Source organism: Tursiops truncatus, chromosome 7, assembly GCF_011762595.2.
Source record: "Tursiops truncatus isolate mTurTru1 chromosome 7, mTurTru1.mat.Y, whole genome shotgun sequence".
In the NCBI taxonomy this organism is placed as follows: domain Eukaryota; kingdom Metazoa; phylum Chordata; class Mammalia; order Artiodactyla; family Delphinidae; genus Tursiops; species Tursiops truncatus.
Genome location: NC_047040.1, coordinates 111,532,668 through 111,558,578, shown reverse-complemented (window position 1 = coordinate 111,558,578; position 25,911 = coordinate 111,532,668). Strand labels below are relative to the sequence as shown.

The 25,911-nt window shown below is 39.4% G+C and overlaps 1 protein-coding gene across 1 annotated transcript in view; it reads left to right on the top strand.

Annotated features, from left to right (window-relative positions):
- Positions 1 to 25,911, top strand: part of OCA2 (OCA2 melanosomal transmembrane protein) — a gene marked incomplete at its 5' end in the record, with an annotated part of 205,733 nt that overhangs the window by 157,698 nt on the left and 22,124 nt on the right. Inside the window, one exon of the mRNA XM_033860327.2 lies at positions 21,582 to 21,675. Within this exon, the coding sequence (XP_033716218.2) occupies positions 21,582 to 21,675 (94 nt within the window). The remainder of the gene's footprint in view (positions 1 to 21,581; positions 21,676 to 25,911) is intronic.

The window sequence follows — 25,911 nt, the reverse complement described above, 5'->3', positions numbered from 1 at the left end:
AGTGTTCTGCCTGTGATTTCCCCTAAGAGTTTTATAGTATCTGATCTTACATTTTAGGTCTTTAATCCATTTTGAGTTTATTTTTCTGTATGGTGTTAGAGAATCTTCTAATTTCATTCTTTCATGTGTAGGTATACAGTTTTCCCAGCACCACTTATGGAAGAGACTGTCTTTTCTCCATTGTATATTCTTGCCTCCTGTGTCATAGATTAATTAACCATAGGTGCATGGGTTTATTTCTGGGCTTTCTATCCTGTTCCATTGATCTATATTTCTGTTCTTATGCCAGTACCATACTGTTTTGATGACTGTAGCTTTGTAGTATAGTCTGAAGTCAGGGGGTCTGATTCCTCCAGCTCCATTTTTTTTTCTCAAGACTGCTTTGGATATTTGGGGTCTTTTGTGTCTCCATACAAATTTTAAGATTTTTTTTTGTTCTAGATGTGCAAAAAATTCCATTGGTAATTTGATAGGGATTGCATTGAATCTGTAGATTGCCTTGGGTAGTATAGCCATTTTGACAATATTGATTCTTCCAGTTAAGAACATGGTATCTATTTCCATCTGTTTGTGTCATCTTCGATTTCTTTCATCAGTGTCTTATAGTTTTTGGAGCACAGGTATTTTGCCTCCTTAGGTAGGCTTATTCCTAGGTATTTTATTCTTTTTGATGCAATGGTAAATGGGACTGTTTCCTTATTTTCTTTTCCTGATCTTTCATTGTGAGTGTATAGAAATGCAAGAGATTTCTGTGCATTAATTTTATATCCTGAAACTTTACTGAATTCATTGATGAGTTCTAGTAGTTTTCTGGTAGCATCTTTATGATTTTCTAAGTATAGTATCATGTCATCTGCAAAAAGTGACAGTTTAACTTCTTTTCCAATTTGGATTCCTTTTATTTCCTTTTCTTCTCTGACTGCCATGGCTAGGACTTCCAAACTATGTTGAATAAAAGTGTTGAGAGAAGACATTCTTGTCTTGTTGCTGATCTTAGGGAAAATGCTTTCAGTTTTTCACCACTGAGCGTGACGTTAGTTGTGGGTTTGTTGTATATGGCCTTTATTCTGTTGAACTAGGTTCCCTTTATGCCCAGTTTCTGGAGAGTTTTAAATCATAAATGGCTGTTGAATTTGTCAAAACCTTTTTCTGCACCTATTGAGATGATCATATGGGTTTTATTCTTCAATTTGTTAATGCAGTGTATCACACTTATCTGATTGACTTGCAGATATTGAAAAATCCTTGCATCCCTGGGATAAGTCCCACTTGATCATGGTGTATGATCCTTTTAATGCATTGTTGGATTTGGTTTGCCAGTATTTTGTTGAGGATTTTTGCATCTATATTCATCTGTGATATTGGCCTGTAACTTTCTTTTTTTGTGGTATCTTTGTCTAGTTTTGGTATCAGGGTGATGGTGGCCTCATAGAATGAGTTTGGAGTGTTCCTTCCTCTGCAGTATTTTAGAATAGTTTCAGAAGGATAGGTGTTTAAATGTTTGTTAGAATTCACCTGTGAAGCAATCTGGCCTTGGACTTTTGTTTGTTGAGAGTTTTTAAATCATAGTTTCAATTTCAGTACTTGCGATTGGTTTGTTAATATTTTCTGTTTCTTCCTGGTTCAGTCTTGGGAGATTTTACCTTTCTAAGAATTTGTCCATTTTTTCTATGTTGTCCATTTTATTGGTATATAGTTGCTTTTAGTAGCCTCTTAAGATCCTTTATATTCTTGTGGTGTCCATTGTAACTTCTTTATCATTTCTCATTTAATTGATTTGAGCCCTCTCCCTGTTTTTCTTGATGCATCTTGCTATAGGTTTATCATTTGGTTTAGCTTTCCAAAGAACCAGCTTTTAGTTTCATTGCTCTTTGCTATTGTTTGTTTTCATCTCTATTTCATTTATTTCTGCTCAGATCTTTATGATTTCTTTCCTTCTACTAACTTTCAGTTTTTTTGTTGTTGTTGTTTGTTTTTTTGCGGTACGTGGGCCTCTCACTGTTGTGGCCTCTCCCATTGCAGAGCACAGGCTCCGGATGCGCAGGCTCAGTGGCCATGGCTTAGGGACCCAGCCAGTCCACGGCATGTGGGATCTTCCTGGACCGGGGCACGAACCCATGTCCCCTGCATCGGCAGGCGGACTCCCAACCACTGCGCCACCAGGGAAGCCCTAACTTTCAGTTTTGTTTGTTCTTCTTTCTTTAGTTGCTTTAGGTGTAAGTTAGGTTGTTTATTTGAGATTTTTCTTGCTTCCTGAGGTAAGATTTTATTGCTATAAATTTCCCTCTTAGAACTGATTTTTCTGCATCCCCTGGGTTTTGGATCACTGTTCATTTGTTTTCATTTGTCTCTAGGTAGTTTTTTATTTCCTCTTTGATTTTTTTCAGTGATCCATTGATTGTTTAGTAGCATATAGTTTAGCCTCCACGTGTTTGTGTTTTTTACAGTTTTTTTCTTGTAGTTTATTTCTAATTTCATAGCGTTGTGGTCAGAAAAGATGCTTGATATGATTTCAATTTTCTTAAATTTACTGAGGCTTGCTTTATTGTCCCACATGTGGTCAATCCTCGAGAATGTTCCATGTGCACTTGAAAACAATGTGTATTCTTCTGCTTTTGTATGGAATGCTCTATAAATATCAATTAAGTCCATCTGGTATAATGTGTTATTTAAGGTTTGTGCTTCCTTATTGATTTTCTGTCTGGATAGTCTGTGCATTGATGAACGTGGGGTGTTAAAGTCCCCCACTATTATTGTGTTACTATCATTTTCTCCTTTTATGGCTGTTAGTGTTTGCCTTATATTTTGAGGTGCTCCTATGTTGGTGCATATATATTTACAATTGTTATATCTTCTTCTTGGAATAACCCTGTGATCATTATGTAGCATCCTTCTTTGTCTCTTGTAACAGTCTTTATTTTAAAGTCTATTTTATCTGATATGAGTATTGCTGCTCCAGCTTCCTTTTGATATCCATTTGCATGGAATATTTTTTCCATCCCCTCACTTTCAGTCTGTATTTGTCACTAGATCTGAAGTGGGTCTCTTATAGACAGTATATATATGAGTCTTGTTCTTGTATCCATTCAGCCTGTCTATGTCATTTGGTTGGGGCATTGAATCCGTTTACATTTAAGGTAATTATAGATATGTTTGTTCTTATTGCCATTTTGTTAATTGTTTTGGATTTGTTTTTGTAGGTCTTTTTTTCTTCCCTTCCTCTTTTGTTCTCTTCTCTTGTGATTTGATGACTAATTTTAGTGTTGTGTTTAGATTCCTTTTTTCTTTTGTGTGTGTGTATCTATTGTAGATATTTTGTTATGGTTACCATGAGGTTTTGATATAGCACTCTTTACATACACAATGTTGTTTTTAGTTGCTGTTCTTTTAATTTCAAATGCATTTCTAATATCCTGAATTTGTACCCTCCTCTTCTCACAATTGCTGACTTTGATATCATATTTGTGTGTGGATGATGTTTACTGTTTGTTTTCCTCTACCAGTGAGCTTTTCCATTCTTAATTTTCTTGTTTCTAGTTGTGGCTTTTTCTTTTCCACCTAGAGAAATTCCTTTGGCATTTGCTGTAAAGCTGGTTTGGTGGTGCTGAATTCTCTTAGTTGTTGCTTGTCTGTAAAACTTTTGATTTTTCCATTGAATGTGAACAAGAGCCTTGCTGGGTCCTTCTACTGTGCCATCTTGTCTCCAACCTCCTTCCTGTTGTTTTCTACCAGGACACCTCAGTTTCTCTCCTGGGGGTTCTAGCCATGAGTCCTGTCATTCCTGTAAGAGGCAGTCCTGCCAGCCTTCCTTAATTGTTATTTGTCTTGCACTCACCTGAGCTGTCCTTCCCATGGTCCTAGATCAGACATCCATTGTAGTGGCTACATGTCAAGCAGCAAGGACTGTGCCTTCTTGCTCAGAATGCAGAAGAAGTGCTTCATATTTTTTTAGATGAATTGATATTATGGTATTTAAATTTAAATATATATATATTTAGATGAGAGAAATTAAGAGGTACAAACTTCCAGTAACAAAATAAATGAGTCACAGGGTTGAAATGTACAGCATGAGGAATATAGTCAATAATAATGTAATATCTTTGTATGGTGACACATTGTAACTAGACCTACTGTGATGATCATTTTGCAATGTACAGAAATATCAAATGACCAAGTGGTGCACCAAGAACAAATATAGTGTTGTAGGTCAATTATACTTCAAAAATAAATAAACAAACAAACAAAAACAAGTTCATAGTGAAAGATCAGATTTGTAGTTGACAGAGGTGGGGTGTGGGAAAGTGAGAATTGGATGAAGGTGGTCAAAAGTTACAAACTTCCAGTTATAAGCTAAATAAGTACTAAGAAAATGTACAGCATGATTAATATAATTAACAGTACAGTATATTACATAAGAAAGTTGTTAAGAGAATAAATCCTGAGTTCTCATCACAAGGAATAATTTTTTTCCTTTTATTTTGTATCTATATGAGATGATGTATGTTAACTAAACTTGTTGAAATCATTTCATGATGTCTGTAAGTCAGATTATTATGCTATATACCTCAACCTTACACAGTGCTGTATGTCAGTTATATCTCAATAAAACTGGAAGAAAAAAATAAGAATGATATAATGCTTTTGTTTAAGAATGTCAACATAGGCTAGCAATTACATCCTTGGGAATTATTTTTAATTGGGGTGACACATATTACATATTAACTTAAGATTTATGAGTGAGTCACATTTTTTTTCAGAATTCTTTGGCAGCATGGCTGAGGTGACCAGTCCAGAGGCAGGTACTCAGCTGCTTCTTCTGTAGAGCACTGTGTGCTGGACTGACTCAAGGAACATTTCAGGAGGTGAAGGAACAGCTGTCCTAGGACAATGTCAGACAGGAAGAGGCTGTTTTGAGGAAAAGGCCATATGCAGAACCAAAGCCAAACCAGTCGTCTCAGGGGAACACTGAGGGTCCTGGCTCAGCCTGACAGGCAGTGTGTGTGGCCCTGGCAGGCATCCCCAAGAATTCTGAGGTTGGCAGCAATCTGACCTCAGCCTGTGTTCCTCCCTGTGGTGGGGATGCCTTGGGGCTCAGCTGGGATTTGTCCAAACAGAACCTTTTCTTATACCTACAAAATTCTCCACATCTACAGGGCCATGACCCTAGAAAATCCATTGTCTAAGACTGAAAGCAGTTTTCTTTGAAGATGTTTGGAAGACCTGGAAATTGATTCCTTTAATACTGCCCAATCCTGGACCCTGCCTTAGAGTTTGTTGTGGCTGATAACTCTGTGACCCAAGTCAACAGGCCTGACAACATGGGTCCCCTCCTGCTGATCCCTCTTCTTTCCACTGTCCCTTTCTTCCCTAAACACTTTGCCTGTCATGACTATCATTATGATTATCTCTGTGCGTTAAATGTCAGCTCCCTTCTGTTTATTTGACTTCACTGCCTTCACTTGGCAAAGCCCCTGCTGAAGTAGGTGATGTAAGTGAGGCTCACCACCCACCTACTGGCCTCATGTGCACAGGCAGAGGACCAAGCACCCAGGCTGCCATCTGGCTTCACAACCACAGCCCTTCCTCAAGGTCCCTCTGTGCCACATGCCACACACCTGCTCCCTGGGCCTCATGTGCCCATGCCTCTCGACCACTTCTGCATGCTTTTCATCTCTTCAAACCCCCAGAACCTTCCCTTCTTCCTTGAGTTGATGACCTTGCTTCCCATTTGTGAAGAAATGAAAACAATCATGTGGGGGCTTCCACAAATAATGAGCTCTGTGCCCCAGGGCGTGCTGCCTTCCTCCAGCTGTTTGGGGGAATTCCTGCCCTTCACCTGCTGCCAGATCCCACAGTTCTCCCCTGCAGAATTTTTTTTTCAGTCTCCACTGGATCATTATTATTGGTTTCCAAATATGCTGCCCTTTCTTCTCTCAGTAAGACTCTCATAGGGCCATACATTGCAGCTGGCTCCCTCCCCTTCCTTTGCTCCTGTGACAGCAGACTTTGAAAATGTTGTCTACCCTTGCTGTCCTAGTCTCACTGTAACTTCTCTTCTCTCTTCTCTTGATCCCAGTCAAGCATTTCTCCCACAATACACAGACACAGTTGCCTCCAAAGTTGCGATGACCTCTCAGTACCCACCCTCATGAGAGATTCCGTGATGCCCCTTGTTCTATCCTAACCTGGCTTGACAGCAATGACAATGTGTCCTGGAGGCAACCTCTCTCCTCCTTAAAACCCTTTCCCTGTCCGGCTCTACTAGGTTCTCCTTCTATCAATGATGTCATTTCCTCTCAGTCTCATCCATGAACCCCTTCATCTTCCACCTCCCAAACACTGGACTCAGTTCTGGCCACTACACTCTCTAGACTTATTGTGAATTGTCTTCTCTAAACTCATTCTCTAAATGGCAACTACACCCGACAACTCCTGGGCTTCTCTGCAGACATAGAGGCTTAATATCCAGCTGCTTCTCTTACCTCTACTCTACTGGGATATGACAGGTGTCTCAAACTAAACATTGATCATGATTCCATCCTTCCCCAATCTTCCTCATTTTCATAAATAACAATAAAATTCCATTTTCTCAGTTTCTAAGGCCACACATCTTAGAACCTGCCTGATTGTTTGCTTTCTCTTATACCCTACAGCCAGCTGTATTTCAAAGCTTCTAAATCTGGCCAGTTCCCATCAACTCCACCACTGCCCCTAAATCTACCCAGTATTTCCCTCTCGTGTCACCTCCAAGTTGTCATCTTTGTTTCCAGTCTTGCTCCACCCCTGAGCATCTATTCTCCACAGAGGATTCCCACCTCACTCAGCAGAAGTCAAAGTCTTGTAGTGGCCTATGTATCTTACAGATATGGCCACTGTGTCCTCTGTGATCTCACCCCTATCACTCTTCTCCTTGCCCACATTGCTCCAACCACACTGTCTTCCTTAGTTTCCCTTGGACGTGTCTAGCAAGCTTGTGCCTTGGGGCCTTTGCACTTCCACCTCCTTCTTCCAGTGATTCTCTTCACACAGATCATTGTGGGCTTGGTCCTGCTTCCTCACCTTTATTGAGTTTTTGTAAAATGTCACCTTCCCAGTGTAAAATTGAACACCCAGTCCCATTTTTGCTTTATTTTTCCCATAGCACTTTATACCACCCAACATTTTACTTATTCATTATTTGAGCTGTTTAGTTGTTTAATATTTAATTTCAAGTCAATTCATATAGTTTAAAGTGCTAAATCAGTCTGGAATTCTTACTTAAAAAACAGCACCTTTATCCCATCTCTTTGTCTCACAGAAAACCTTTTTCATCATTAGCTGCTTTTTAATTTTATTTCTTGTTTCCTGAGTGATGTTACCTGTGTTTCTGCTCCTTTTGTGGTTTTGTCCTCTTTTGCCTGAGCCCTGGAGTCTCTCCATTTGTCTCATGTTTGAAGAGGCAATGACATCCTGAAGTTCAGTAATTTGGTGCCAAATTTCATAAGGGATATTGGTCTGTAGTTTTATTTTCATACAGTGTCTTTATCTGGCTTGGATATCAGAGTAATGCTGACCTCATAGAATGAGTAAGGAAATATTTCCTCTTCATGTTTTGGAATAGTTTGGTAAGTATTGGTGTTAACTTTTCTTTAAATGTTTGGTAAAATTCACCAGTTTGGAAGAGTTCCTTCCTTTTCAAAAATTTGGAAGAGTTTGAGAAGCATTTGCATTAATTCTTCTTTAAATGTTTGGTAGAATTCACCAGTGAAACCACCTGATCTTGGGCTTTTCTTTCTTGGGAGATTTTTGATTCCTGATTCATCACATTACTAGTTATGTGTCTGTTCAGATTTTCTATTTCTTCCTGATTCAGTCTTGGTAGGATGTATGTTTTGAGGTCCATTTTCTCCAGGTTGTCCACTATGCTGTATAATTGTTCATAGTAGTCTCCTGTGATCCTATGTGTTTCTAGGTGTTATAATACCTCCTTTTTCATTTCTATTTATTTGAGCTCTTTCTTTTATTATTCTAGTTAAAGGTTTGTCAATTTTGTTTCTTTTGAAAACACCAGATCTTAGTTTTCATTGATCTTTTTTATTGGTTTTCTAGTCTATTTCATTTATTTATGCTCCAATCATTGTTTTTCTCTTACTTTGCTAACTCTGGGGTTAGTTTGCTTGTCCAGTTCCTTGAAGTGTAAATAGTTAGGTTGTTTATTTGAGATCTTTCTTTTTTCTAAATGTAGGCATTTATTGCTATAAATTTACCTGTCAGAAGTATTTTTGCTGTATTCCATAGTTTTTGGTATGCTGTGTTTCCATTTTTGTTTGTCCAAATTTTTTTTAAACATCTTTATTGGAGTATAATTGCTTTACAATGGTGTGTTAGTTTCTGCTTTATAACAAAGTGAATCAGCTATACATATACATATATCACATTATCTCCTCCCTCTTGCATCTTCCCCCATCCTCCCTATTCCACCCCTCTAGGTGGTCACAAAGCAACGAGCTGATCTCCCTGTGCTATGCGGCTGCTTCCCACTAGCTATCTTTCTATATTTGGTAGTGTATATATGTCCATGCCACTCTCAAACACTGTCCCAGGTTAACCTTCCCCCTCCCCGTGTCCTCAAGTCCATTCTCTACATCCGAATCTTTATTCCTGTCCTACTCCTAGCTTCTTCAGAATTTTTTTTTTTAGATTCCATATACATGAGTTAGCATACGGTATTTGTTTTTCTCTTTCTGACTTACTACAGCCTGTATGACAGACTCTCGGTCCACCCACCTCACTACAAATAACTGAATTTCGTTTCTTTTTATGGCTGAGTAATATTCCGTTGTATATATGTGCCACATCTTCCTTATCCATTCATCTGTCAGTGGACACTTAGGTTGCTTCCACGTCCTGGCTATTGTAAATAGAGCTGCAATGAACATTTTGGTACATGACTCTTTTTGAATTGTGGTTATATCAGGGTATATGCCCAGTAGTGGGATTGCTGTGTTGTATGTTAGTTCTATTTTTAGTTTTTAAGGAACCTCCATACTCTTCTCCATAGTGGCTGTATCAATTTACATTCCCACCACCAGTGTATGAGGCTTGCCTTTTCTCCACACCCTCTCCAGTGTTTATTGTTTGTAGATTTTTTATGCTGGTCATTCTGACTGGTGTGAGGTGATACCTTATTGCAGTTTTGATTTGCATTTCTCTAATGATTAGTGATATTGAACATTCTTTCATGTGTTTGCTGACAATATGTATATCTTCTTTGAAGGAATGTCTATTTAGGTCTTCTGCCCATTTTGGATTGGGTTGTTTGTCTTTTTGATATTGAGCTGCTTGTAAAATTTGGACATTAATCCTTTGTCAGTTGCTTCATTTGGAAATATTTTTTCCCATTCTCAGGGTTGTCTTTTCATCTTGTTTATGGTTTCCTTTGCAGGGCAAAACCTTTTAAGTTTCATTTGGTCCCATTTGTTTATTTTTGTTTTATTTCCATTTCTCTAGAAGTCAAAAAGGATCTTGCTGTGATTTATGTAAGAGAGTGTTCTTCCTATGTTTTCCTCTAAGAGTTTTATAGTGTATGCCCTTACATTTAGGTCTATAATCCATTTTGAGTTTATTTTTGTGTACAGTGTTGGGGAGTGTTCTAATTTAATTCTTTTACATGTAGCTGTCCAGTTTTCCCAGCACCACTTATTGAAGAGGCTCTCTTTTCTCCATTGTATATTATTGCCTCCTTTATCAAAGATAAGGTGACCATATGTGTGTGGGTTTATCTCTGGACTTTCTATCAAGTTCCATTGATCTATATTTCTGTTTCTGTGCCAGTACCATACTGTCTTGATTACTGTAGCTTTGAAGTATAGTTTGAAGTCAGGGAGCCTGATTCTTCAAGCTCCGTTTTTCTTTCTCAAGATTGATTTGGATATTCAGGGTCTTTTGCATTTCCATACAAACTGAAATTTTTTGTTCTAGTTCTGTGAAAAATGCCATTGGTAGTTTGATAGGGATTGCACTGAATCTGTAGATTGCTTTGGGTAGTATAGTCATTTTCACAAGGTTGATTCTTCCAATCCAAGAACATGGTATATCTCTCCATCTGTTTGTATCATCTTTAATTTCTATTATCAGTGTCTTATAGTTTTCTGCATACAGGTCTTTTGTCTCCTTAGGTAGGTTTATTCCTAGGTATTTTATTCTTTTTGTTGGGATGGCAAATAGGAGTGTTTCCTTAATTTCTCTTTCAGATTTTTTATCATTGGTGTATAGGAATGCAAGAGATATCTGTGCATTAATTTTGTATCCTGTTACTCTACGAAATTCATTGATTAGCTCTGGTAGTTTTCTGGTAGCATCTTCAGGATTTTCTATGTATAGTATCATGTCCTCTGCAAGCAGTGGCAGTTTTATTTCTTCTTTTCTGATCTGGATTCCATTTATTTCTTTTTCTTCTCTGATTGCTGTGGCTAAAACTTCCAAAACTATGTTGAATAAGAGTGGTGAGAGTGGACAACCTTGTCTTGTTCCTGATCTTAGAGGAAAAGTTTTCAGTTTTTCACCATTGAGAACGATATAGGCTGTGGGTTTGTCATAGGTGGTCTTTATTATGTTGAGGTAAGTTCCCTCTATGCCTACTTTCTGAAGGGTTTTTATCATAAATCCATGTTGAATTTTGTCAAAAGCTTTCTCTGTATCTATTGAGATGAGCATATGGTTTTTCTCCTTCAATTTGTTAGTATGGTGTATCACATTGATTGATTTGCATATATTGAAGAATCCTTGCAATTCTTGTTCATGGTGTTGGATCCTTTTAATGTGCTATTCTGTTTGCAAGTATTTTGTTGAGGATTTTTGCATTTATGTTCATCAGTGATATTGGCCTGTAGTTTTCTTTTTTGTGACATCTTTGTCTGGTTTTGGTATCAGCGTGATGGTGGCCTTGTCGAATGAGTTTGGGAGTGTTCCTCCCTCTGCTATATTTTGGAAGAGTTTGAGAAGGATAGTTGTTAGCTCTTCTCTAAATGTTTGTTAGAATTCGCCTATGAAGCCATCTGGTCTGGAGCATTTGTTTCTTGGAAGATTTCTAATCACAATCTCAATTTCAGTGCTTGTGGTTCATTTGTTTATATTTTCTATTTATTCCTGGTTCAGTCTCAGAAGGTGGTGATTTTCTAAGAATTTGTCCATTTCTTCCAGGTTGTCCATTTTTTTTGGTATATAGGTGCTTCTAGTAATCTCATGATTCTTTGTATTTTGGCATTGTCAGTTGTTACTTCTCCTTTTTCATATCTAATTCTATTGATTTGAGTCATCTCTCCTTTTTTCTTGATGAGTCTGGCTAATGTTTTATCAATTTTGTTTATCTTCTCAAGAACCAGCGTTTAGTTTTATTGATCTGTGCTATTGTTTGCTTCATTTCTTTTTCATTTCTTTCTTTTTTTTTTTGGTATGCGGGCCGCTCTGTATGTGCAGGCTCAGTGGCCATGGCTCATGGGTCCAGCCATTCTACAGCATGTGGGGTCTTCCCGGACCCGGGCATGAACCCATGTCCCCTGCATCAGCAGGCAGACTCTCAACCACTGCGCCACCAGGGAAGCCCCATTTATTTCTAATCTGATCTTTATGATTGCTTTTGTTCGCTAACTTTGGGGGGTTTTTTTGTTCCTCTTTCTCTAATTGCTTTAGGTGTAAAGTTAGCTTTTTTTATCTGAGATGTTTCTTTTCCTTGAGGTATGATTGTATTGCTCTAAACTTCCCTCTTAGAACTGCTTTTGCTGCATCACATAGGTTTTGGGTGTTCGTGTTTTCATTGTCATTTGTTTCTAGGTTGTTTTTTTTTATTTCCTCTTTGATTTCTTCAGTGATCTCTTGCATATTTTGTAGTGTATTGATTAGCCTCCATTTTTTGGTATTTTTTACAGATTTTTTTCCTGTACTTGATATCTAGTCTCACAGCATTGTGGTTGGAAAAGATACTTGATATGATTTCAATTTTCTTAAATTTACCAAGGCTTGATTTGTGACCCAAGATATGATCTATCCTGGAGATTGTTCCATGAGCACTTGAGAAGAAAGTGTAATCTGCTATTTTTGGATGGAATGTCCTATAAATATCACTTAAGTCTATCTTGATTATTGTATCATTTAAAGCTTGTGTTTCCTTCTCTATTTGCATTTTGGATGATCTGTCCATTGGTGAAATTGGTGTTAAAATCCCCTACTATGATTGTGTTACTGTCGATTTCCCCTTTTATGGCTGTTAGTATTTGACTTATGTATTGAGGTGCTCCTATGTTGGGTGCGTAAGTGTTTACAATATTTCTATCTTCTTCTTGGATTGATCCTTCGATCATTATGTAGTATCCTTCTTTGTCTCTTGTAATACTCTTTATTTTAAAGTCTATTTTTTCTGATATGAAAATTGCTACTCCAGCTTTCTTTTGATTTCCGTTTGTATGGAATATCTTTTTCCACCCCTTCACTTTCAGTCTGTATGTTTCCCTAAGTCTGAAGTGGGTCTCTGGTAGACAGCATTTATACAGGTCTTGTTTTTTAATACATTCAGCCAGCCTATGTCTTTTTGTTGGAGCACTTAATCCAGTTACATTTAAAGTAATTATCAATATATATGTTCCTATTACTGTTTTCTTAATTGTTTTGGGTTTGTTATTATCAGTCTTTTCCTTCTTTTGTGTTTCCTGCCTAGAGAAGTTCCTTTAGCATTTGTTGTAAAGCTGGTTTGGTGGTTCTGAATTCTCTTAGCTTTTGCTTGTCTGTAAAGATTTTAATTTCTCTGTCGAATCTGAATGAGATCTTTCTGGGTAGAGTAATCTTGGTTGTAGGTTTTTCCCTTTCATCACTTTAGATATGTGCTTCCACTCCCCTGTGGCTTGCAGAGTTCCTGCTGAAAGATCAGTTGTTAACCTTATGGGGATTCCCTTGTATGCTAATTGTTACTTTTCCCTTGCTGCTTTTAATATTTTTTCTTTGTATATAATTTTTGATAGTTTGATTAATATGTGTCTTGGCATGTTTCTCCTTGGATTTATCTTGTATGGCACTCTCTGCACTTCCTGGGCTTGATTAACCATTTCCTTACCCATATTAGGGAAGTTTTCAATTATAATCTCTTTGAATATTTTCTCAATCCCTTTCTTTTTCTCTTCTTCTTCTGGGACCCCTATAATTCGAATGTTTGTGCATTTAGTGTTGTCTCAGAAGTCTCCAAGACTGTTCTCAATTCTTTTCAGTCTTTGTTCTTTATTCTACTTTGTGGTACTTATTTCCACTATTTTATCTTCCAGGTCACTTATTTGTTCTTCTGCCTCAGTTATTCTGCTATTGATTCCTTCTAGAGAATTTTAAATTTATTTATGGTGTTGTTCATTGTTGTTTGTTTGCTCTTTAATTCTTCTAAGTCCTTGTTAAAAGTTTCTTGTATTTTCTGCATTCTATTTCCAAGATTTTGGATCATCTTTACTATCGTTACTCTGAATTCTTTTTCTGGTAGACTGCCTATTTCCTCTTCATTTTTTTGGTCTGGTGGGTTTATAGCTTGCTCCTTCACCTGCTGTGTATTTCTCTGTCTTCTCATTTTGCTTAACTTACTGTGTTTGGGGTCTCCTTTTCACAGGCTGCAGGTTTGTAGTTCCATTGTTTTTGGTGTCTTCCCCCAGTAGGTAAGGTTTGTTCACTGGGTTGTGTAGGCTTCCTGGTAGAGGGGACTGGTGCCTGTGCTCTGGTGGATGAGGCTTGATATTGTCTTTCTGGTGGACAGGACTGAGTCTGGTGGTGTGTTTTGGAGTTCTGTGACCTTATTATGATTTTAGTCAGCCTCTCTGCTAATGGGTGGGGTTGTGTTCCTGTCTTGGTAGCTGTTTGCCATAGAGTGTCCAGCACTGTAGCTTGCTGATCATTGTGTGGAGCTGGGTCTTAGAGCTGATATGGAGATCTCTGGGAGATCTTTCACCGTTTGATATTACATGGAGCCAGGAGGTCTCTGGTTGACCTCGGCTTTCCCACTTCTGAACTCGGCTATCCCTGAACTCACCTCTCCCTCCTCTGAGACTCTGGTCTGGCACCCAGCCAGAGCATGAAAACCCTGTCAGCCACACAGCTCAGATGTAAAGGGAGAAAAACAGAAAGAAAGAAAGAAAAAAATTAAAAAATACAACATAAAGTTATTAAAATAAAAAATTATTAAAAATAAAGAATTTAGAAGTAATTAAAAATGAAAGAAAGACAAAGAGCAACCAAATGAAAAAAAACAAATCCACCAATGATAAGAAGCACTAAAAACTATACTAAAAAAAAATAACTGGACTGACAGAACTCTAGGACAAATGGTAAAAGCAAAGCTATACAGACAAAATCACAGAAAGAAGCATACACATACACACTCACAAAAAGAGAAAAAGAAAAAATATATATATATAAAAGGAAGATAACAAACAAATCATTAAACAAGTTTACCAATGATAATAAACTCTAATCACTAAACTAAGATAAACATAAAACCAAAAACAAATTAGATGCAGAAAGCAAACTCCAGGTCTACAGTTGCTCCCAAAGTCCACCACCTCAATTTTGGGATGATTCGTCATCTATTCATGTATTCCAGAAATGCAGCATATATCAAGTTGATTGTGGAGATTTAATCTGCTGCTCCTGAGGCTTCTGGGAGAAATTTCCCTTTCTCTTCTTTGTTCGCAGAGCTCCTGGGGTTCAGCTTTGGATTTTGCTCCACCTCTGTGTGTACATTGTCTGAGGGCATCTGTTCCCTGCCCAGACATGGTGGAGTTAAAGTAGCAGCTGGTTATGGGGCTCTGGCTCACTGAGGCTGGGGGGAGGTAGGGGTACGGAATGCAGTGTGAGCCTGTGGTGGCAGAGGCTGGTGTGACATTGCAACAGCCTGAGGTGTGCCGTGTGTTCTCCGAGGGAAGTTGTCCATGGATCACAGGACCCTGGCAGTGGCAGGCTGCACAGCCTCCTGGGAGGGGAAGTGTGGTTAGTGACCTGTGCTTGAACACAGGATTCTTGGTGGCTGCAGCAGCAGCCTTAGTGTTTCATGCCCATCTGTGGTGTCCATGCTGATACCCCCATCTCTCACCCATCTCTGGAGCTCGTTTAGGCAGTGTTCTGAATCCGCTCTCCTCACACACCCTGAAAAAATGGTCCTTTGCCTCTTAGGCAGTTCCAGACTTTTTCCCAGACTCCCTCCTGGACAGCTGTGGTGCACTAGCCCCATTTAGGCTGTGTTCACGCAGCCAACCCCAGTCCTCTCCCTGGGATCTGACCTCTGAATCCCGAGCCTTATCTCCCAGCACCCATTCACCCCAGTGGGTGAGCAGACAAATGTCTCAGGCTGGTGATTGCTGTTCAGCACAAATCCTCTTTGTGGGGACCTCTTCACTTTGCCCTCTGCACCTTTATTGCTGTGCTCTCCTATATGGCTCTGAAGCTTCCCCCCTACCACCCCCGTCTCCATCAGTGAAGGGGTTTTCTAGTGTGTGGAAACTTTTCCTCCTTCACAGCTCCCTCCCAGAGGCGCAGGTCCTGTCCCTATTCTTTTGTCTCTGTTTTTTCTTTTTTCTTTTGCCTTACCCAGGTACATTGGGGAGTTCCTTGCCTTTTGGGTTGTCTGAGGTCTTCTGCCAGCATTCAGTAGATGTTCTGTAGGAGTTGTTCCACATGTAGGTGTATTTATGATGTATTTGTGGGGAGGAAGATGATCTCCACCTCTTACTCCTCCACCATCTTGAAGGTCTGTCTAGATATTTTTTTGATTTCCCTTTTGATTTCTTCTTTGACCCACTGATTCTTCAGGAACATGTGGTTTCATTTCCATACATTTGTGAGTTGTCCAGCTTTCTTCTTGTTATTGATGTCTAGTTTCACACCATTGTAATTGTAAAAGATCATTGATATGATTTCTTTCTTCTTAAATTTCTTAAGACTCATTTTGTGACTTAACGTATGATCTATCCTGGAGAATGCTCAGTATGTGCTTGTGAAGAATGTGCATTTTGCTGCTATTGGATGGAATGTTCTGTATATGACTGTTAGGACTATTTATTTTAAAGTGTAGTTTAAACCCAATATTTCTTCATTGATTTTCTGTCTGGATGATATTTCTTTACATAGGGCATTGAAATCCACTGATCTGTTAATAGTTGCTTAATATAGTTAGGTGCTCTGATGTATGATGCACATATATTCACAATTGTAAAAGTTATCAATGAATTGACTCCTTTATTATTATATAGTGACTTTTTTGGTCTCTTAACAGTTTTTGACTTAAAGTCTATTTTTTCTGACATAAAAAATCTACTTCTGCTCTCTTTTGGTTTTCATTTGCATGGAATAGCTTTTTCCATCACTCCACTTTGAGCTTATGTGTGTCCTGTGGCAGCATATAGTTGGGGCTTGTTTTTTCTCATTTTTTTGTTTTTCTTTTTTTAAATCCATTCAGCCACTCTGTGCCTTTTGATTACAGAATTTAATCCATTTACATTTAAAGTAATTGTTGATAGGTAAGGACTTACTATTGCTGTCTTGTTAATTGTTGTTTTCTGGCTATTTTGTAGTTCCTTTGTATCTTTCTTGTTGTCTTCCTTTGTAAATTGATAATCTTCTGTAGTGGTATGTTTTCATTCTCTTCTCTTTATCTTGTGTGTATATGCTATAGGTTTTTGTAGAGTGGTTAACCTGAAGCCTTAATAAAATATCTTATAACAGTCTATTTTAACTAATGACTCAACTTTAATTGCATACAAAAAATCTAATATTTTACTTCACACTACATTTAATGTTTTTGGTGTCACAATGTACATCTTTTAATCTTGTGTTTTCACTAACAAGTTACTGTAACTATAGATATTTTAATACTTTCATCTTTTAACCTTTATACTAGGATTAAGTGATTCACACATCACCATTACAGTGTTAGAGTATTCTGAATTTGACTGTATACTTACCAGTAAATTTTATACTTTCCTTTTTTCATGTTATTAATTAGCATGTTTTCATTTCAACTTGAAGAATTTTCTTCAGCATTTCTTGCAAGGCTGGTCTAGTGGTAATGAACTCCCTCAGCTTCTGTTTGTTTGGGAAAGTCTTTATCTTTCCTTCATTTCTGAAGGACAGCTTTACTAGGTAAAGTGTTTTTTGGTTGGCAGGTTTTTTTCTTCCAGCACTTTGAATATATCATCCCATTCTCTTGTGAATTGTTAAGGTTTCTACTGAGAAATCCACTGATAGCCTTGTGGGGATTCCTTTATATGAGAGAAATTTATTTTCTCTTGCTGCTTTTAAAATTCTCTCTTTGTCTTTGATTTTAGACACTTTTATTATAATGTGCCTTAGAGAAGAATATTTTAGATTGAAATTTTGGGGTGATTTATTAGCTTCATGAACTTGGATTATCAAAATCTTCCCCCAGATTTGGGAGCTCTTAGCCATTATTTCTTTTAAGTAAGTTTCCTGCCCCCTTTCCTCTCTTCCCCTTCTGGGACTACAGTGATACATAGGTTTTCTTCTGTAGGCTTTCTTCATTTCTCTTCATTCTCTTTTCTTTTTGCTCCTCTGATTGGATAATTTCAAATGACTTGTCTTTGAGCTCACTGACTCTTCTGCTTAATCCAGTCTGCTGTTGAAGCTCTCTATTGAATTTTTCAGTTCTGTCATTGTATTCTTCAGCTCCAAAATTTCTGTTTGGTTCTTTTTAATGTTTTCTGTCTCTTTGTTGAACTTCTCATTTTGTTCTTGTTTTGTTTTCCTATTTTTTCTAAATTGTTTACTTGAGTTCTGTTGTAGCTCTCTGAGCATCTTTAGAACAATTATTTTGAATTCTGTGCCTGACAATTCCTGAATCTCCATTTATTTGGGGTCAATCATTGGAAGTTTACACTCTTTCTTTGGTTGAGTCATGTTTCCCTGATTCTTCTTGTTCCCTGTAGCCTGGCACAAGTATCTGCACATGTGGAGAAGCAGCCATCTCTTCCAGACTTTATGGACAATATCTTCACCTGCAGTTGGGGGCATGCTTGAGAGTACCATGACCTGAGCACAGGGCATCAATTGTGAGGGCATGTGGAAGCTCTAGTTCCAGGGTGCATGGTGATTTGTTGGCTCAGCATGATGGAGTCCACATCACTGATACTGTGTGGTCCTTGGTGAGTGGTGTGGATGGTCCACAGAGACTGCAAGAACTGTTGTGGTCCTCAGTGGTGCCTCCAGTTCCTGCAGCTAGGGACCAGGGTTGATAAAAGTGGTTATCAGAGCTGGTGGTGTACATACACTTGGCTGCAGGGGCTGGCAGCAGGTGCCTGTGTGGTGGCAAGGGCCAATTACAGACATGCATATACTGATGGGGTTCTGGTGAAATAGCAAGGACTGAGGCCACCTGTAGTTGCACTGGAAGCTGCAGGGGCCCTGCTCTTGGTGCATACTTCCATAGCTGCTGGTTCTTGCCATGGGTACATGGCAGTGGAGACTAGTTTTGGGAGTCAGACTGGGGTCATGCAGGTGTACAGTTGGAGGGGTTAGCTACAGGTGAGCAGAGTAGTATAAGCCAGTGACAAGACATAGAGCTGAACTGAGGCCCACAAGCAACTGAGGGCCTTGGCTATTGTGGTACAGTTCTGTGGCTGCAAGATCTTGCCACAGGAATGGCAAGTCGAAGTCAGTGGCTGGTGTCAGTCCAGTGGTGCATAAGAGCACAGCTGGAGGAGCTACCATGGGGTGGTCACCTGCAGGATTCTAGGCTGGTATCTTTCATTTTCACAGCTGCTGGTGTGGGCTGGCTACTGGTCCTGGTCCCAGGCTATGGTGGGGCCTTGCATGAGGGATTGGGAAGGGACTCAGATGGCTTGTGTCAGTGAACACAAATACTTGTGGGGCATAAACCAGTAAAATATTCAGGAGGTATGCAGCAGCTGTGCTGGCCATTGGTTTCTTCAGTGGTGAAAGCTACCAGAATCATCTATAGAGCGGGTTGCTGGAAACCATAGTAACTCCTAGTGTGAGGCTGACACTGATAGCCCCTGCTTTTCTTCCTTGTTCTTAACTGCTTCTATACAACTCAGGTTTGACAGTTTCTGGCTGGGGTGAAACAAAAGTGGGTCCTTTGTGCAGTTCCCTGAAAGGCTGGGGAAGTAGATTTGCTCATCCTGCTTTCTGTTTCCGAGTGAGGGGAATTATTTCTAAATAGGAAGTTCCCACTTGGTGCTGAGCAGTGTTGGCTTGGGGAATGGGATGATGCAGGCAAAATGAAGCTTTCTGGGACCTGGTATGAAGCCAGTGAGACAACAACCCATTCTTGTAGGGTGTGGAGTGGGGACCTGACCAATGCTGTTTTCCTTCACTTTTGTGTGGTTATTCTCAAGTTTTTTTGTTCCACTATGTTGCTGACGTTTCTTCAGAGGACTCTAGACCTCTCCCAGGGCTTTTTTTGGTGGATATCTTTCTGTAGCCATCAGCCTATAACAGAATCTGGTACTTGTAACTATATGGTTTGGAACATGTGCACAGGAACAGTTGTCTTGATTTTTAGTAGCACTAGGGTCAAGGACCCCTTCCAACTTTTACACCTCAGTACCCCTGACAAGGACTCAGCATCCTGTGCTTAGTTGTTCCAAGTCTGTTTCTTTGAGCCAATTAGCACAAGAAGTCCTTTAGGGTGGAGGTTGGTCTTTTATGACAGCATGCTGCTTGGTGTGTATGGTGTCTGGTGGCCACAGTGTGTGTGTGTTTGCTCTGCTCATTGATGGCTAGGTGCTGGGAGAAGCCCTGCTTTGCTTGTTTCTCCAAAGAACCAAGACTTCAAGTCTGAAATTTCCTCTGTGACAATAATTGGGTTCATCATGAGACAACAGAAGCAAGGATTGAAATTTGCCATGGGGACTGCTCAGGGGACCCTTCTGACAGGAATTTCTGTTTCTTTGTGAAGTAGACTTCCCAGGATGTTACTCATTTCTCTTCCAGTAAATATTTGGGGCTACTGAGAATGAAAAAGTGAATTGAAATTCTCCTTGGACCCAGCTAATAGGAAGGGCTCTTTCTCAGACCCCACAAGGCAACTCTGGAGAGCTTTTGGCAGGACTAGAAGAGGAGTGTGTACCGTAGGTGCATAGGTCTGTGGGTTGGCCACAGCCCATTGGTCAGGGCTCTGCTGGCACTTATGGGGCTCTTCCACATGTCCTCCCTCTGGGGACACCAAGAGGTGGCAATACTTCCTGGGATTTGCTCTTCTCATAGCCGAACCTGAAGCTTCAGAGAGGCTTACAGTAACATGGGGTGCTTCTGTCTAGTCCACCCACTGGTCAAACAAGCCACTGGCCAAGGCCAGAGTCAGTGGGGTAGGGAAGTAGATCTGTCTGTTTCACTGGAGACCACTGCAGAAGGCATGCAAGTGAAGTCCTATTGCAGAGATAAAAGGATGGGGAGTGATCCAATCTTCCCAAATAAGCAATGAGGTGTTGCTTTTATGACATCAGGAAACCTGGTGTCCAGTAGAGTGTAGCTCTGTTGTCCCCTAATTCTCTATAGCAAATGAAATCACATGTCATTTACATATCTCCACATTGTTTTTATCTTCTGTCTGTGATTTTGGGTAGTCCTTTCCAGATGGGTTACTGTTGGAGCCCTCCTCTTCCTGCTCTTTACAGAGGTTCACACAAGGCAACTGCTCCAAGACAGCAGGTCCAGGGGTCCCTCCTTAACCTCTAATGGGCTGCTCTGAGGTACCTAACAGTGGTAACATGGACTAACATCTCCTGAGCATGGTGGAAGCAGGTCCAATGAGTACATCTCCTTCTGTCCTTCATTAGCAACATGAGCCACAAGGGGGCATGTTTTGGGAACACAAATTTCACACAGAACGGTCACAACTGTTACGTGTTTCACTAATTACTATAATGTGAAATTTATCCCTATTAGAAAGATGCACTGGATGTTGCCATGATTTACTAGAGAATACTACTTCCTAGTCATTGAATCTGATGCTTGTTACATCATGAACATCAGCAGGTGTGGGGTGACTGCACAGAGGCAGTGGTGAGAAATGGGCTTAGCACCGGTTTACCTGCATGCAGTTTGGAATCAGAGAACTGATTCTGGCTTAGCCACTTACAAGATCTGTGTCTCTCCATGTCTCGATGTACTTATCTATCAATTGAAGGTATAGCATACACACCTGGAGGAAGTTTGAGGCTTAAATAAGATGATGTACGCATGGAGTTAGTGTAGGACTTGATCCACTGCAGGGCTAATAAATGCTGGTTAGATGGTTGTGGTCCCAAACACTGTGTTAGATTCTATGCGACTTCACCCCATTTAGGAATCCACAGCAGCAGCTGGAGAAGGAGCTGAGGAGAAGGGGGACCAATCGGTCATGTGGCTGGAAACAAAGACTTACTGATGGTCTCAAACTCAATGTTTTGTGGATTCCAAAGGTTGCTTTTATTTCCTTTTGAACATCCTGTGCTCCATACAGTTTGACTGCTAAAAAAGTGCTTTGGATTTTGCAAGTTGGTCATAGAATGGGAAACTCCTCTGGCCTTCCATGGACCTGATATCAGTGTCCTTTTCCTCCACAGATTCCTGTGCTCCTGAACCTGAGCAGAGACCCTGAGGTCAGCCTGCCTGTGCCACCACTCATGTATGCCCTTGCCTTCGGCGCCTGCCTGGGAGGTAAGGGGGTATTAATGCATTTGAGGGAGGGCCCCCTGACACTGTGGTGAGCCTGAAGTGATAATTAATGCATGCCAAATTGAAAGTAAATTAAGAATAGTCCAGATGATTTCCTGAGTGGAAACCCATCTTCACCTTTGACTGGAGCAGTTCTAGTCATACTCAGTTCCTCTGCAAGGCCTGTCACTTCTCACTTTATGCAGAACTGCCCCTGACATTCTAAGTGTGTGGCCTGAGGATGATCATTATGACATCTCAAAGTTAACCTGCTCCCACACTGAATGCAGATGGGGCTTAGGTTTAGAAACAGATATTGAATCAGAAACCATCCTCAGTGGCAGCTTCTTATTCCCTTTTTAAGGAGTGTGTGTTGGGGGGTGAAGTGATGAATGAGTAAGCTAAGAAGTAGAGACTCTAACCTAAGAGTAAGAAGAAAGATTTTTAAAAATTCTTTTTGGCTGGAGGAGTATGTTGTCCTGTGGAGTCATTGAAAAGCCAATTAGAAAAATGTTGGGAGAGACTAACCTCTGGTGAGTAAACACAAAGGCTTTGGACGTGATTGTATTCGGAAGGAGGCCTAATCACCTTTGGGAATACAAGAGGATTGTGAGAATCTTAGATAAACACACTAGATACCTTTTAAGTTTTTATTTTTACATTCAGATGTTCTTAGATAGTCTATCTTTCTCTGTTCTTTGATTTGTCTCAACTATTAGATCAACAGCCTTCTTTTTAGTTTATCTTCTTGTTTGTAAAGGGAGATTAATGTCATTCAGTGAAGTTTCTGTGATTTCTGGAGAGCTAATTCACCTAATCCAGCAACTGAGGCCTCACGTTCTGAGTGCAGGGTTGTTAAAATGGCCCCCATCTGAGATCAGCCCCAGGGAAAGCAATAACTGCGTTCAAGCTACATTTAATATCAGTGGTAGAGACAGAATCCAAAGACACCTGGAAATGTGTCCTCTGTGTGGAATTTTGTTCATTAGACCTTATTGAGTATCTTCTATACCCTGGCATTGTCCTTCAGAGTGGGGAGACAGTCACCTAAGCTAAGATTATAACATAAACGTATCCTCTCATTGCCACGTGCATAGAGTGCTCAGGGGGTACCAGGGAGATTGGGGGAAAGTCAGGAATGACTCTCCAGAGGGGAAGTTTTGAGCTGGGTCTCAAAGGATGAGAAGCCTCCTGGGCTAGTTCAGATTCTCCCAGAACACGTAGAATGAATATGGAGGAGATTTGTTCTATAAATTGGGTGTGACTCACTAAATAGTTTGAAACAAAAAGTCTTTCCTGGTCTGCTCTCAGTACCTTTTGGTTGCTCTTTTTACTAAGAGCTAAGAACAATTCAAATAAGTCTTAAGAAAAATCTGCCTTAGCCTGGGTGTCCTAGAAGGCAGAGGTTGAGGCAAGTTTGCATGCTGAAGATTTATTGGGACATGTACTCCTAAGGCAGGAAGACTGAGGGAGGAAGTGAGGTAAGGCAGTGAAGGAGAGAAAGCAAATACATGGTACATTACAAAGCTAGTAACAGCTTCAAAAGAAATCAAAGCCAATTTTTAGTTAGGTGAGGATGGGACATTTTCTAGATGGTTCCTGAAGAACAGAAAAGCTAAGTGAAATCTCTTAGTGCCTTTGTAGAGTGTGCAGTGAAGTGGGTTATGCTGCAGAACCAATGAGAGAAAAGCTTCAGAGACATGCTGGGCCTTTGCAGACTACGCTGAAGTGGGGACAGGGCAGAGAGCCACCTTTTGAAGGGTGGACAGCCAGGACAGAACTTCAGAGAGAATCTTCAGCAATCAGCAGGTTATAAGCCTGTTAGAAAATTGATAACTCAGCTATATAACCAGAAACCCATAATCTTCCTTTGCTCATATCTCTGTTTCAGAGAACTCCTCATCCCACCCTCAAAACATTTGCAGCTGGTGGGAAATTGAATTCAACTTAAGGTGAAACAAAGCCAGGTCCAGCTCAGCAACAGATTAGATTGGCTCCATGCCCTGCACTGACAGCCAGGCACAAATGGGGATGCACTCTTCAGTGTGTGTGTGTATGTGCAAATATTATACTTTTGTCTCAGTAGTTCTTTACATAAATTGTTCAGCATACCACTACCTTGGTAAAGAACACCTACAAAAACCCTGCAGATAACCTCATACTTACTGTTGAAATACTGAATGTTTGTCCCTTAAGATTGGGAACAAGGCAAGGATGTCTGCTCTCACCTCTCTTATTCAGCATAGTGCTGGAAAATCTACCTAGTGCAATAAGGCAAGAAAAGGAAATAAAAGGTATACAGATTAGAAAGGAAGAGATAAAATGGTTCCTACTATAGATGACATGATTATCTTGGTGGATATCAAGGAATCTATTTTTTAAAAAATCAGAAAACCATATAACTAATATGTGAGCTCAGCAAGGTCACTGGATACAAGATAGACATACAAAAATCAATTTTAGTAATGAACACATGGATACCACAATTAAATATACAATACTATTTAGAATCACTCAAAAAATTAAATACTGAAGCTGAAATTACAATACGCTTATAAAAGGAATTAATGAAGATCCAAATAATTGGGAAGACACACAATGTTCATGGATTGGAAGGCTCCACATAGTAAAGATGTATACTGTCCCCAAATTAATATTTAGGTTTAATGCAATTCCTACCAAAATCTTAGTAAGATTTTTTGTTTATATCTATGTCTATAGAATTTATAAATATACATATGGAATGGAGGACATATAAATTGTAAATAAGCACATGAAAAGATGTTCAGCATTATTAACCATTAAGAAAATGCAAATTAAAACCATGATAAGGGAATTCCTTGGCAGTCCAATGGTTAAGACTTTGCCTTCCAATGGCAGGGGGGTGCAGGTTTGATTCCTGGTCAGGAACCTAATATTCCACATGCCTGGCAGCCAAACAACCAAAACATAAAAGAGAAGCAATATTGCAACAAATTCAATAAAGACTTTATAAATGGTCCACATCAAAAAAAAAAATCTTAAAACCATGATAAGATATCATCACACACATATAAGAATGGCTAAAATAAAAAATAGCAAAAACACCAAATGCTGACCAGAATGTGGAAAAAATGGATCACTCAGACATTGTTGTTGGAAATGTAAAATGGCCATCACTCTGGAAAACAGTTTGACAATGTCTTAAAAAACTAAACCTGCAACTGCCATAAAACACAGCAATTACACTACTAGGAATTTATTCTAGAAAAATAAAAACTTATGTTCATGCCCAAACCTGTACACAAATGTTTATGGAAGCTTTATGTATAATAGCCAAAAAGTAGAAACAAATATGATGTCCTTCAACAATAAATGTTTAAACAAACTGTGATACAATACATCCATACCAGGGAAAGCTACTCAGCAATAAAAAATAAATAAGTGACAACCTGGATGAATTTCCAGAGAATTATGTGGAGTGAAGAAAAGCCAATCTGGAGGAGACTCCTTCAAGATGGCAGAGGAGTGGGACATGGAGATCACCTTCCTCTCCACAAGTACATCAAAACTACATCTACATGTGGAACAACTCCTACAGAACACCTACTGCACGCTGGCAGAAGACCTCAGACTTCCCAAAAGACACCCTCAGGTGACCTACAGGCCGAGGTGGGGCCAAATCCAATGCTGAACCCCAGGAGCTCTGCAAACAAAAGAAGAGAAAGGGGCATTTCTCCCAGTAGCCTCAGGAGCAGCGGATTAACTCTTCACAGTCCACTTGATGTACCCTGCATCTGTGGAATACCTGAATAGACAATGAATCATCCCAAAATTGAGGTGGTGGACTTTGGGAGCAACTGTAGACTTGGGGTTTACTTTCTGCATCTAATTTGTTCCTGGTTTTATGTTTATCTTAGTTTAGTATATAGAGCTTATTATCATTGGTAGATTTGTTTATTGATTTGGTTGCTCCCTTCCTTTATATAAATATATATATCTTTTTTCCTTTTTCTCTTTTTGTGAGTGTGTATGTGTACGCTTCTTTCTGTGATTTTGTCTATATAGCTTTGCTTTTGCCATTTGTCCTAGGATTCTGACTGTCCTTTTTTGTTTTTGTTTTCTTAGTATAGTTTTTAGTGCTTGTTATCATTGATGGATTTGTTTTTTGGTTTGGTTGCTTTCTTATTTCCTTTTCTCTTTCTTTAAATTACTTTTGATAATTATTTACTTTTTGATAATTTTTTTATTTTAATAACA